The sequence below is a fragment of the Apodemus sylvaticus genome, chromosome 1, assembly GCF_947179515.1.
Source record: "Apodemus sylvaticus chromosome 1, mApoSyl1.1, whole genome shotgun sequence".
In the NCBI taxonomy this organism is placed as follows: Eukaryota; Metazoa; Chordata; class Mammalia; order Rodentia; family Muridae; genus Apodemus; species Apodemus sylvaticus.
Window position 1 is genome coordinate 19,935,041 of NC_067472.1, and position 14,758 is coordinate 19,949,798.

The following is a 14,758-nucleotide window of genomic DNA, read 5'->3' on the forward strand; positions in this document are numbered from 1 at the left end:
CGGGCTTGGGGGGAGGGCGGGAAGGAGTCTGGCCCTGGAAGTGTGCTTTTCGATTGATGGATGACTGCCGGGTGTGAGCGAGCGTACGGGTGTGAGTGTGTATGTGTGTGTGTGTGTGTGCGCGCGCGCGCGCGCGCGAGGTGCGCGCACGCGGGGCCTGCCCATTTTCCTCCTCTCAGCAGTCAGTTGGGAGCTGGAGGGAGAGGGAGACGCCGGCGGCAGCGAGCACAGGAGAGGAGCTGCCGCTCCTCCGCTCCTCTGCTCCTCCGCTCCTCCGCTTCAGACACCTTTCCTGGGTCCACGCTCAGACGCCGTCCGGGAGCATCTAGGTGCCACTCGAACCGCAAGGGCGCATCGTGCGATCCCCCACCCTCGGCTCTTCGGTCCCTCGGTGGGGACAGCACCTGGAGACAGCCCCGGACGGGGATGGTCAGCGGCTGCGGCCGTCTGGCACGCGAGCAGGACACGGCGAGGGCACCATGGCGCTGTCGCCCCAGCGTGGGTCCTCTTCGGGCTTGAGCCGACCAGAGCTGTGGCTGCTGCTGTGGGCAGCCGCGTGGCGCCTGGGGGCCACGGCGTGCCCCGCCCTCTGCACCTGCACCGGCACGACCGTGGACTGCCACGGCACGGGGCTGCAGGCCATTCCCAAGAACATCCCACGGAACACCGAGCGCCTGTGAGTACGGCTCCGCCCGTCCACCGGGACTCCCTCCACCCCCTCGACCCCTAGGTGCTCTCCCACCCTGACGGGAGTCGAGGGACCAGCATGGGGTGGGGGGCGCTCGACTGTTGGGCTCCGTCGCCAGTAGAGGAGTCAGTGCCTTGGTAGGAAACCAGAAACCAGGAGCGCATTTGCGGGTGCCAGATTCAAAGGCCCTGCAAGCATCCTCAGCCCATCCTCACACCTGCCTCTGGCGTTCTCCACTGTGACACAGGTCCTTCCCACCGTACAACACTTTATTCCTCTAGGGTACCTGGAACCTTCCTGACATCTAGGAGTAAAGCTTCCCACAGACGCCAGGCACGGTGTCTTCTTTTGGACACACGGGGCTTGGCTGGGTTCTGAGTGGGCAGGTGGATTTGGGCTCCAAGGACTCACTGGTTGGTGCCACAGAGCAGAAGTTTCTGGTCGCCTATTCTACCCATTGTTTGGCCCCAGAGCCTGGATAATTCTTCCCTTAAAGGTGTAAGCAACCTACCCTCTCCTTCAGTTCCCTAACCCAGGCAGACAGACAATGGGACCCGAGGGCCTTTGGTTTGGGTTTTGGGGAATGTGACCTCCGAACGCTTACAGGGCGAGATGAGTCCTGGACGGAGAGTTCAAGGAATGATGCTAGGGGTGAGGAGCTGGGTCGGGGACAAGGTTGAAAACATTGAAGGTGACAAGCCGTGAAAAGCACCCTTCCTCTCCTCTTGTTCTCTTGTACTTCTGGATTTTGAGGAAACTCCACCCTTTCTAGACCTGCCTCCTGAGCGCGGTAGAGAGAGAGAGAGAAAGAGAGAGAGAGAGAGAGAGAGAGAGAGAGAGAGAGAGAGAGAGAGAGAGAGAGAGACTGTGTGTGTAATGTGTTTTCTCTTTTCCTGCCAAATGTGGTTAGTGTGAAATTCCAGTATCTAAGGACACCACGGTAGTGTGAGGCCATGGGTCTGCGGGTCGTGCGAGTGGATTTTCAGTCACACACAGGGCCTTTGTACACTCTTAGAGGTGACCGTACCAGGAGATTTTTTTTTTTTTTTGATACTTTGGGGAGGGTTAGTGGTTTCTTTGAGCTGGTTTTCCTCTTTCTCCCCATATGCCCGGGTGACTACAGTGAGCGTCAGAAAAGGTATACATATTTTGATAACTCTGGAGCATATTTTCATGAGTCCCAGCTGGTCAGAGGCAAACCCCGGGGAGAGCTGTTGCATATATCAAACTCTGAACTTCTGTACCGAGGCCAGCAATTAGTGAGCACACGCTTGACTCTTCTTGGCTGGGTTTGAGACATTCCCGTGACAGTTTCAGAGAATTTGCAATCTGCATGCAATCTAGTTGGGGATTGGCGCGCGCGTGTGTTTGTGTGTGTGTGTGTGTGTGTGCTTGCCCGTGTAGAAATTGGGGTGGGTGGCACCCGACTGAGTTTCCTCGAGGCCTCATGGACCTGGAGAGGAATTAAGAACCTGCAAGTCTGTTTGGAGGATCTCTGAGGTCACCTTGGCTGTTCTTTCTGGATGAAGTTTCTGTCCCCTGCTTTACCCAGTGGTGTGTTTTTTCCTGTGATGGTTACCCTGGCAGCAGCCCACACGTGAGACACACACAGCCCTGCCCTTTGCTTTGGCACTGTGGCTATTCTTCATTCTTACTTTCCCACTATCCTACTACCTCGAATGCTTCAGACAGGCTCTGTTTCGTCTTTCATGAATTCTTTAGTCTTTCTAGTCAGCGAGATGGAAGTGAATCCTGGGACAGCGCAGCACTGGGGGTAGCCCCGGCACTCAGAAGCCCAGCTCTGTGAAATATGGGCTGTGTGACTTTGGACAAGTTACCAGACTTCCCTGAGCCTTAGTTGCTTTCTATTAGGAATTGGAGTTCAGGCTACACTGGGTTTCTGGTTCTTGTGGCAATGGAAGGTAATGTTTGGGAGAAGCTGGAATTCTGGTGCTCGCTCAGTAAGGCGCTGTTATGATTAACACAGGGAGACAACTCCATGTTTATCAAGCCGCTGCCTTTCCTCAGTTCTGAGGTCCCAAAGAGAGTGAACCTGTCTCTGCCTCCAAAGGGCAGATGGCGTGAAGGGCCAGAAAGGGGATCTTTTGCAGGAAGATCTAGGGAGGGGCCCAGCTAGTCATGCAACTGGGATGAGAACAGCAGGCCAAGAAGCCCTTTTCAGGGTTGAGGAGGCTTCTTAGAAGGTGGAGTGTGTTGTTAGGGTTGGTGGATTTTGCCAAGCAGAGTTCAGGCGACACAGGCAGGAGTGACACAGTCAGGAGTGACACAGGCAGGAGTGACACAGTCAGGAGTGACACAGGCAGGACTGTCTGCCTCAACACAAAGCCTGTGGCTGGGACTGGCCCTGACTGGTGCCACCTGCAGGTCAGATTTTCCCAAGGGCTGAATCACATCGTGTCCAGAGAGGAGAGGAGCCTGGGGTTATAAAGAGAGATTGAGAAGGGCCAGGAAAACCTTTCTCCAGCTTTATATTCCCCTTGAAGATGTCTGGGTGGGACTATGGGGGAGTTAAAAAGGTGTGCTGGTCAGAGACTGGCCAGCAGCTCCCCAGGCTGGGAAATTTCTGAGGCCGTGTGCTTGCCCTCTGTTCTCTGGGGTCTCCGGTTGGCTGCCCAGAGGGTCCAGAAACTTTATAACTACATATTTTGTAATGCTGGGTTCAGACCTGTTCTCCCAAGCGGGGAGACGTTGCTCTGGTTTTTCTGTGGAGACTTCTGGAAAGAGCTTGTGTAATGCCCAGCGCTTGCTAAGGAAATTGGTCCAGCCACAGAGGTCAAGGGCTGGGCGGATGGACGGAGAAGGGATGCTAAATAATTCACTGTAATAGAACAACAGTAAAGAGCAAGGATGGAGAAGACTTGCTGGCAAGACCCTGGGAAAGTCATGGTGTTGTAGGGCCCAGGCACAGAGGGCTCAGCCACGGTGGCCAAATGCTAGCTTTTCCCTTCCACTCAAGGATCAGCACGTCCAATGTTTGCACCAGAGCGTCCAGGAACATGCAGGGCAGGTTTAGTTGGCATGGACACTGCTCTTCCCTGCTACCCTGGCACTTGTATTTCAGGGTTCAGAAAGGGAAAGGCTTCTGCCAGAGTGTCCATCAAGTCATCTGAGGATGAAGAGAGGTGGAGCGGGGCCTTGGAAGGTCAGGATGCTGACCACCATCTCCCCCGGGGGTGCATCACATTCTGCCTCTTGTCAAGCTGTGAGACTTGCTTTCTTGCCACTGTGAATGTTCTGGTGCCCTTCTGCTGGTTGGTCTAGCCCACCCTAGCTGCATGCATGCTGTCAAGATCCATGGCTGGCTGGTCACATTCATGGTTTAGGGAGTCCATTTGGAATCCATATAATGATGGAACTGAGGCCAGGGGCTGAAACCATATCTGTCACCAAGGCCTGGCTAGGTGAGCCACTGTGGGATCCTCAGCAGAGAATTTTGTTGAGCAGAGGAGCTAGCCTGGCAGTGCGCGCGCGCGCGCGCGCGCGTGTGTGTGTGTGTGTGTGTGTGAGTCTCCGGCTCTCACAGGCACAGATATGGAAGCCACTGTGCCGTGCTCTGAGCGAGCAGCTCATATAGATACCCAGGGGTGGCCCTTCTGCTTCTCGAGACTCTGTTTCCCACATATAAAGGGGATAACAACAGTTTTGCAGGACATATTTTGGGGTCCAGTGGCATGTGGGTGATATTCTCTCTCCTACCTTCCCTTGGCCTGTGGGAATAACAGTTCCTATCCCATCGGAACGCCACAAGGATTCATTCATACCGGGTTTATGAAAATGCTTCCTAATTCAGACGTCGGGTGCTAACACTGTGAGAAGCCCGTGCAAAGGGCTGGAAAGCTCGGGTGGCTTGGGAGGTGGGTGCTGTGCTGCCGGCTGCTCAGCTTGGAGCATGTGGCCATTGTACCTGGGCATCTTTTCCTTTCTCCCCTGCAGTTTGGGCCCAGGGAGAAGGGGCTCTGCAGGGTGGAGGATTGCAACAGCGGGGCTCTGGTAATGCCTGTCTGGTGTTTTGTTCTTGCTCTGCCTCTTGGCAGCTGGGGCATCCTGCAGGGCGGCAGGGCTGCAAGGCTGCATTCCCTCATTCAACAGATAGCTGCTGTCTATTGAGCTCTCCGCATTGTGCGGGCGTGGATGGAGTGGATGGAGAAAACTGCCTCTTCCCAAGTCCTGTCCAGCAGGGGAGCCTGAGAGGGAGATAAATACATCATTGCAAATTGAGATAAGTGCTTAGGAAAAGTGCACTCCCTCAAATCCTGGGGTGTTTGCCCGTAAAGTGGGGGAACCTGCTTCAAAGGCTGGGCTTGAGTATTGAACGCCATAATAGGCAGAGAGGTACTGTGTGCCTCACAGAGCCTGGCAGACAGCAAGTGCCCAACAAATGGGGCGATTATTGCTATTAAGGTGACAGAGAGTTCCAGGGATGTAAAAGGATTCATGGACCACTCACTCAGTGCTGGATCCTGGCAGTACCCTGGCCTCTCACCAGGCAGTGGGGAGGAGCCCTGGATCACACCGGAATATAAGTATGCTGTCCTTCCTCGGCACCCCTTCTGCCAGGAGGTGGCTCCTGTGGCCCAGGGTTGTCATACTCTCTTGGGGCCCGTGGGGGGCGTTGGGGACAGGCAGCCCCCCCCCCCCCCCGGGGGCATTATCCGTTATCAGGAGCAGCCGGGAGGGCGTTTGGCTGCGTTGCTGCCTCTAGTACTGTGCCGGCATTAGCAGCTCGGCAGGGCTCTTGCTTAATGGGATTTTCTTCCCAAATGCTGTAATTATCGCCATACAAATACTTATTACCCAGAGCAGATGACGGCCGGGCCTTGGGCAGTAGCCAGAGTGCTGGGCTGTGCTGGAGGTGGAGAATTGGCTCCTGTTTTTGATCGAGCTTGCCACCCCCTCCTCTCCTTTCTGGAACCCAGCCCGTGGCCAACAAACAGCTGTTGGGCACCTGCCGTGTGTGTGTTGCATCAAGAGAGGTCCGGGCTAGGGGCTGGTTCCGCTGGGAGTATGCAGCGGGGCGGGAGAGAAAGAATAAGTATGTGAGGACATCTGTAGGGACCCGGAGCGCAGCAGCTTCCAGCACAGGCAGGCAGTGGTGTGACAATGGCCTAGTTTGAATTCTGGCTCCATCAGCAGCCACCTGGGAGACTTGGGGCGGCTCAGCAGTGACTCGATTTCCCAGGACCAGTGATGACATTTAGCTTGTAGGGCTGTAACATTGAAATGAAATAATACAGGTACAGGGCTGTAGCCTGTGAGGAGATGACTGTTGATTGATTGATGGGAGACAGAGGCACTCAGTGGTGGCACTGGGGGGGGCGGGAGGGACGGGGCTGAGATGGGGCGGGGCTGAGATGGGGCGGGGCTGAGAGAGATGGAGCAGGGCTGAGAGGGGGCGGGGCTGAGAGGGGGCGGGGCTGAGAGAGATGGAGCAGGGCTGAGAGACCAGGCGGGGCTGGGGCCAACTAGGAGTCTGAATCTGGAAGGCAGGTGGAGGGAAGGGGAATGGTGGTGTAAGCACATTTGGGGTCCCGCGTAGAGGAGAGTGCCACGGTTTTGGGGGTGGGGAGCAGATCTATCTGAGGAGTGAAGAATCACATGGGTGAATTCTAGGAGAGCATCCGGCCAGGGGCTGAGGAAAAGGAGAAACCGCCAGCATGCTCACAAGGAGTTCCTGCGCTCACTATAATTTGTTAATTTTGTTAGAAAAGTTGCAACAAAACAGGTGGGGGGAGTCAGTTGTGTGTCCTTTACCCAGAGTGAGCCAACCATCCCTGTCACACTCCTTCCTTCCTGAAGGGCCTCAGGTGCTCGCACTTAGACAGTCGCACGTGCTCAAGTACAGTTTTTGACTTTTTGAGGCAGGATCTCACTTTGCAGCCCAGGCTGGCTTTGAACTTAGGATCCCAGAATCTTGTCCTCCCAAGGACTGTGATGGGGGACATGTAGCACCGCACCTGGCTTCATGATTCTTTTTTTTTTCCTGAAACATTTAAGAATAGGCTGGAGGCCCTGCAGATTTTTAAGAGCAACAAATCTTCCAAAGTCAGAACATGCAACAATGAGACACTGTTACCATCCTGTTCTCAGTTTCCATCAGCTGGTGTGAGTCTTATCCATACTTTCCCAGGTTCAGAATGGACCTAAGACCCCAGACAGTGTTTAGAAGCCACGGCTCTGTCTTTACTTGGGGCGCCTCCTCCGGCTTTCTTCTTCTTGACTTTGACGTTTTGGGGACTGCAGGCCAGTGCTCAGGCTGTATGGCCTTCAGCTTGACTTTAGCCAATCCGTTCCTTAGGCTGCTATCCCAGTTTAAGGAAGAATTCTAAATAAATCACACTGTTTTCTACTTTGTGTCCCATGAGAAGACTCGCTGTGTCAGTTTGTTCTGGTACTGGTGACTTTAGCTTTGATCCCAAGGTACATAGATGTCTAGGGTTATCTGTTTTCTCCTTTGTTGTTAAGTAATTTCTGGGAGACATTTTGAAGCTGTGTGTGGAACATGTTCTTCAGAACTTTGCCCTGGGGCTTCAGACCCAATGTCTGATTCTTGGTCTCAGCTTTTCTTCCCTGTTTATTGGTTGGAAGGATCTTACCTTTTCCTCCATCTGTTTGTCCATTTTTAACAGACTTGTGCATTACTGTTTTATTTGCTCGATTCTAGTTTGTTATCAATACTATTTGATGCTTGGAGAATCTCAGATTTGGCAGGTGGGAGCCCAGGCTAGCTCATCTGGTGTCCTGTTGATAGTCTCCTTTGAGCATCAGCCCTAGGGGTCTTGGGCCAAGAGGAGCGAGTAGGAATTCTTCTGCCTGGCTCTGGTGTCCATGGGTGGAGTGGTGTCAGAGGCTAGCAGCCGGCAGCGGGGAGAAAGTCGATTATGTGATTTTTGTGACTAAGATTTTGTTGTCTTTGCTATAGTTTTATTCTAATTTTTGAAATTACAACATTTTCCCCCTAAAATGGTTTTAGTTGGTTTAATCCATAAAATAGTAGAATGAATTAGAGATTCAGATAGATCCCGCGTACGCTTCGGCCAGCCCCATCCCCGCCCCCGTGCTAACTTTATACGCACGGTGCAGTTAGCCAGTTGAGGCATTAGCATAGCTATGATATTATTAACTAAGCAATGGACTTTCCCCCTTCTTTCACCCATAAATTGCCCCCTGAATCCCAGGGGTTCACATTGTATTTAGTTACATCTCTCCTCAGCCCCCTTCTGTCTGCCGAAGGACTTTTGTCTTTTTTGGTTTTTCATAACCTGACTCTTTGGAAAGATCATTCACTAGCTATTTTTGTCTAAAGTGTATTGATTTGGTTGTCTGATTGTCTGTCTGCCTGCCTGCCTGTCTGTCTGTCTAGTTTTTGAGGCAGAGTTTTACTTTTCCTAGCTGGCCTGGAACTTACTATGTAGACCAGGCTGGCCCCGAACCCACAGAAATCACTTACTTACCTTTGTCTCCTGAGAGCTGGGATTAAATGTGTGCCTGCCCGGGTTAGGTTTTTTTTTGTTTGTTTGTTTTGTTTTTTTGTGGTTTGGTTGAGCCTGTGCATTTTTGGCAAGAATGTTACAGGGGAGGGAGGTGATGTGTCCTCTGCCTGTCCCGTGGGCTGACATCTCTGTGTGGCTTGCTGCTCCCAGCCACACAGGCCCAACATGTACACACAGTCTAGCACAAAATGCTCACTCCTAGGCTCACCGCAGAGATTCTGATTCTGTAGTCTTTGACACTGGCAGTTTCAGGGGCTTCAGATTTGGGGTGCACAGAGAGAGATCTGGGAGCAGATCTTCAGATTTGGGGTCTCCTAGTGAGAAGGTGTACCCCTGAGGCCACAGGAGGACTGCCTGGAACTCTAGCCTGCACTGAGAGGAGGTAGGGGGATGAGGTGGTGGCAAGGAAAGATGGCCCACGTGGGAGGAGCTATGCTCTGGGGAGGGAGCACTGGGAGGAGTTGGGGAGGAGGATGAGGAGAGTAGGGCCATCAACTCTCTGAGGATGAGGGTGGAGGCAAGGGCTGCTGGCAGATGGTGGGAGGTTTAGGGCAGATAGGGCAGCACAGAGAAACTCAGGCAGCAGCCCCAGAGAGCAATGGTGGGGCAACAGGCCAGAGAAGGGTGGACACAGAGCCGCACCTTGGAGCTGCCTGTGGTCGCCGTTTACTCCCCTCACGCCAGACTCAGGGCAAAAATGCCTTACAGTTTAATCTACACTCTTGGTCTTACTCAGCAGTCCTGGGAGAAGATCTTAAACCAGCTTTGCAGAGAGGTGGAGCCATCTGCAGCGGGGACTGGACAGCTGGTTGCTCAGTGGTTGGCTGAGAGGCCCTGAGTCAGAAGCCTGTGAGCTGTGTTTGTGTGTAGCTTTTAGATTTGACTGGAGCCTGCTGTCCTTCAGATGTTAATAAGGCCCGGCTCCTTTCACCCACTCAGCACTACAAAGCACCTGTCAGTGCCGTGCACTGGGGCCTGGGGCCACCTGGTTGTCCCGCTCCACCATTGAAGCGGCCTGTGCACATTTGGGGTAGACCTGAGGAGTCAGCTGGCACAGGGAGGGGGCGTGTGGTCCAGAGGTGGAGGGAGGTGAGGAGAGTGGGTGGGCTGCGGGGAGGTGGGCTGCAGGTGGAGGCCAGCCCAGGGAGTCAGTGACTGTCAGTGGGGAGTGACTATTGGGGGGTGGCTATTTGGGAAGATCCTTGATGCAAACCATTTGTGTGGGGACAGGTCCCTGGGCAGAGAAGATTGTCAGGAATAAGACCAGTCCTTAGCGATGAAGGGACCAGGTGACGTTTGACTCTCATAGAAAATGATACAGAACTGGAACTGAGTTAGGCCTGATTCCCTCACTCCTACTGGGATTGCTTCCATTAAAAAAATAAAAAATAAAAAAATCCCCAGACAGAAATTAACACCTGTTGTTGGTGAGGATGTGCTTTGGTGAGAACATCAAAGGAGGCAGCTGCTGTGTGAAACAGGGTGGCAATTTCTCAAAAAAAAAAAATTAAAAATAGAATTACTGGCTGGGCATAGCGAAACACACCTTTAATCCCAGCAGTCAGGAGGCAGAGGCTGGTGGGTCTCTGTGAGTTTGAGGCAAGCCTGGTCTACATAGCAAGTTCCAGGACAGTCAGAGCTACACACTGACACCCTGTCTTAAAAAAAAAAAAATAGAGGGCTGGAGAGATGGCTCAGAGGTTAAGAGCACTGACTACTCTCCTGAAGGTCCTGAGTTCAAATCCCAGCAACCACATGGTGACTCACAACCATGCGTAATGAGATCTGATGCCCTCTTCTGGTGTGTCTGAAGACAGTTACAGTGTACTCACTTAAATACATAAATAAATCTTAAAAAAAAAAAGGAAAAGAAGAAAAAGGAAATATTGTACGTAGTGACTTGAATGAGAAAGTACCCTATATGCTCACATAATCCAACAGTTGGTCCCCAGTTAGTGGCACTGACTGGGGGAGCATAGTCACCTGGTTTTCAGAACTCAAGAGCCCTGTTTCTAGCTAGCTCTCCCTGCTTTGCGGTTTGAGCCGTGTGTTCTCAGCATCTGGTTTCTGTGGCTATGTCCGTTACTTATGAGATGCAACTGTAAGACACACAAATCCTTTTCTCTATGAGTAGCCTTGATCACGGCATTCTGTCATAGGTGCAGAAAGCGAACTAATATTATACTTCATGACCCAAAAGGATCGAGAGCAGAAGACTCAAGAGCTATTTTGTGTGCTTACATCTGTGTTTGTAGCAGCACGATTCCCAACGGCCAGACACTAATGGAGGCACAAGTGATAATAACTACACATAACAGACTGGATCACTCAGCCTTCGATGGAAGGTGCACACCCTGCAGCTGATGCGCCTGTGACTGGCTGCTTTCACTAGCGGGATTTCCTTGCTCACCTAGGGCCCACCTAGGAGAATAGAAGGTTCTGGAAGAGAAGAGAGTCTTGCCAAGAGGCACGTGGAAATTTGTCCATCAGGGGGATGCGTGTATCAGGTGGGTTGGGGGAGGCTTGTAGGGCAGAGGGACCAGGGAAACTCCTGGAAACACGTCAAATTAAAGCCGAAAGTCTTTTGAAACGTGTTCCTGTGCTGTGAGGAAATCAAGTCAAAACAAAACAAAACAACAAAATCAAACCAATAAAACAATTTGGCCCGTGTTTTCAGAAGCTTCTTTTTGGTCCTGGAGGAGGGTAGTGAGGTTGTAACATCAATTCACGATTCCTTCAGATCCCTGTAAAGTTGCTCCTGGTTTGGGCTGTGGAGTAGAGGATGGCTCTGTGGCTCTGGAAGGTTTGCTACTGGGAAAAGGGAAGTTGGAGTGAGTTAGGCCGATGGGAGGACATAGCGGATGTCAGACTCAGAGGCCACAGGCCTTGAAGTCTAGTGGGACTAGGAGTTGGGAATCCCTCAGAGAAGGCAATGTGAGCTTATAATGCATGGCAAGGAGGCTTTGTTTTGATTCTAACAGTGATGGGGTAGGGATGGGGTACAGAATAATTTCAGGACTTACATGAGGATCAAATTGACAGCATGTAAAGTCTCCCTTGACCGTGGCTTTTTAAGAACAGACTAGAGGAGAGCTAGGGTGAATGTGGGGAGTCCACTGGCATCTCTGCAGGGAGATGGCACAAGGGTGAAGGCCTGAGGTGGGCCTTGCAGGCAGCTAGACCCCCTTGCAGGTGGCTTGCCAGGCTAGGAGGGCCTCAGGACTCTGGGCAGTGCTGAGGAGGGTCAATCTTCCCTAAACACCCCCCGCCCCGCCCCGCCCCAGCAGTGCCTGATTGTCCACCCAGGGAAGAGCTCGGTGCAGCAAGCAGCCCAGGGACCTCACACCATTCCCAGTGAGAGCGTTCCATCACCAGTGCAGGCTTGGGGTCATCATGGGAGTGTTCTGGTCACTAGAGAATGGGGACAGCTGGACCTCCAGAGTGGTGAGGAATTATGGGGTGCTTGAGACTGGGCTGAACCTCCTAAAGTCTAAGCTCCCCAAGGATCCCTTCTGTGTTTGCACAAACTCCCAGATATTGTCAGTTATTCCTGCTTCCTGAGAGGGAGGGATCAAGGGTCAAGAAATCCTTCTGGTTTGGTTTTCCCCACATAGCTGTGCTTTGGAGAATCTTCTCCAAAGTCTTTTTGTCATTCAGGTTTATATTTTAGCCTAGGGCCACATAGGAACTGGCAGAAGTGGGGACGTTTGCTACCAGGGTGTGTCACCCTTTGAGGAATCATTGCTCTTAGAAGAGAGAGGTATGCTCTGGTGTTGAACCTGGGGTCTGAGACGTGAACGCTGGTTCCTTCTGCTTTGCTTGAGCCTGCCAATCACTACCAGCTTGGCCTGGGGACTCCACCCACGATCCCGGAGGAAAGCAATACCATAGCAAAAATAGTCACAGCTGGTTATCCTCAGAGAGAGAGAGCAAGCGGCGGGCTGGTTATTTGTTGTCCTTGGAGTTTTAGAAATACGAAGTCATTTAAACCGCACTATACCTCTAGGAGAGGGATATTACAATCATTCTCATTTTACAGATAGGGAAACTGAGGCACAGAACAGTTAAGCTCTATGCTCAAGGTTGCATAGCTAGTGTGGTGACAGGGCCCAAGTCCTTCCGCTCTAAGAGCATTCTTAGCTGGGAGGGCTGGGAGCCTCCTGATACTGTTACTTGCAAAGCTATGAGTCTTACCACAGGACTTACCACTCACTGAGAGTGACCTTAGTTCTGTCTAAGGTCTTACCACACTGGCTGAGGGGACAGGGTAGAACTTGAGCCTGGCTTCATCTTTGTCCCACCATCTATTGGCTGTGCACCACTGGGCAAGTTGCTTCATTATTCTAAGCCATTGTAAGAACCAGGACGGAGTGGTAGGGGTGGGGCTCAGTGGTAAAGCAATGGGGAGCCCCGCCCCTGAATTTCTCTGAGATCTGAGGCCTAGAGCTGTCCTCTCAGGCACACTACCTGCTGCTCTGGCTGTGGTGGTCTTGGGTGTGTGTCTGTGTCCCAGCAGAATGTCTATTGGGAGAGGATCTCCATGGCAACACTCTGGGATTACATGTTGGAGGAATAGAGGCTCTGATGCTGTGTATTCTAGCAAGAGGCCATGGTTGTCTTGCTAAGGCAAGGGTTTGATGATCCTTGGAAGGTCATGTCTCAGGTAAAGCCTATATGATGTTTCTAAGTTGCCGCTGCCCTCACACCTGGGAGGGAAAGGGGTTCTCCTAGGAAGGGGGCACTTAGCTATGGCCACTGAGAGTGAGGGCACACAGACCAGGTTGGGGCTGGGACAGGAAACCATCAGCAGGTACTCCTGGGAAAGAGGACAGACTGGCTTTACCATTTGAGCCATCGTGCCTTGCCTTGCTGTCCAGTTCTCTTTCAACACTGAGATGGGTGATGGGTAGGAAGGGAGGAGGGACTGACTGACGCATGTATCCCATTGTCCTCATCATCTCGGTGAGAAGGGAGACATGCGGGTGCCAGATGTAATCAGAAGTTTCTGCCCACCTGTCCACCTCTACCTGCTTTCGTGGGAATTCTGTGCTTGGAGATTCTTGAGTTCCATGTTGTTCTTGTCTTGGGTAGACAGGTTCTAGCATTTGTCAGTGGTGTGCTGGGAATACACTATAGTCAGTTGCCTTATAAAAGGGCCCTAGGAAGTACCAGAAGTACTCATGAGAGCAATTCCCTCAGCTAGACAAGCAACATATGTGCGCGCACGCACAAGTGTGTGTGTGTGTGTGTGTTTGTGTGTGTGTCTGTATGTGTGTATGTGTGTGTGTATGCGTATGCATGTATGTATGTACATATGTGTGTATATATATATCAGATTGAGAAAATATTCTAGAGTGCCCAGGGGGATTATCCCTAGTGGTTATTCTTACTAATATGCAGTTTTAACATTTTCTTTCTTTTCCAGGACTTAAAGTTCACATGTCCCTAATTTTTAGTTTTTTAATTAAATATTTTTATTTAAAAATTTAATAACACTTTCAAATGAAACAATTTGGATACTGCATTGGTTTATAAAATTTAAAGTGCAGAAAGAAACTGAAAAGATACTAAAGTCACCTTATAACTTACCACTTATTAGTTGTAGCTATTAATGAATATGTGTTCTCCAGGCTCAGCCCCCCTGTGCACAGATCTGTGCATGTGTGTGAATGTGTATGTAGTGGTTCTCAAGGAATTCAGGCTGTCTTTTGACCTTCTGCCACATTCAGTGTGGTGGCAGTTCTCTGTCTTCAGGCAGGTTTGTAGTTCACAGTGTACATTTGGGTTTGTGAAATTCAGTCAAGTGTTGGTTCTATGGCTGACCATTGAGTTTTATTGTTTATGTCTCTGTTGCTGTGATGAAATAGCATGACCTAGAGGAACTTATAGGAGAGCTTATTTTGGCTTAGGAATTCAGAGGAGTCCATAATGGGAGGGAAGGCATGATAACAGGTAAGTGGAGCAGGAAGCTGAGAGATCACATCTTCATCCACACAGATGGACAGGAGTCAAAGTAGAGCAAGGTGTTGAACTCTTAAAGCCACCCTCAGTGATCTACTTCCTTCAGCAAAGCTGCATCCATGAAAGGTTCCATAACTCCTAAATAGCCCCACCCACTGGAAACCAAGTGTTTAAAACCCTGAGCCTATGGGGTACATTTTCACTTCACTACAGTTGTTTTAACATCTTTTATCCTTATAACCAACAAATTCATCATGATGTCTCAAAGGAAGGCTGAAGTATTGCCTTCAGAAGCCAGTTAGCAAAGGTGCTTCCAGGGTTTGAAGGAAAGTTGTGTTGCAGAAGGTACAGATAGGTGGTCATTCCAGGAAGGAATGTTTAAATCAGCAAAATCAACAAGGTCTGTCATCACATGGAGAAGATGTTCTCATAGCATTTAGGATGAGGAAGGGTCTAGGTCTGGGGCACTTACTGATGATCTGACAACTTGGAGCACCACTGAAACCCCTCAGATCCTACTATAAAAGGGATGAGGACAGAGAATCCCAGACATGGGGCATGAGTCAAATGAACTACCAGCTTGTCAGCTTTGATTGAC

General features: G+C 51.2%; 1 protein-coding gene across 1 annotated transcript in view; it reads left to right on the plus strand.

The window, feature by feature from the left end:
- Positions 1-479: 479 nt before the first annotated feature.
- Slit1 (slit guidance ligand 1) overlaps positions 480-14,758 on the plus strand; it is a 144,410-nt gene continuing 130,131 nt past the window's right edge. Inside the window, exon 1 of the mRNA XM_052185962.1 lies at positions 480-676. Coding sequence (XP_052041922.1) covers positions 480-676 — 197 coding nt within the window. The remainder of the gene's footprint in view (positions 677-14,758) is intronic.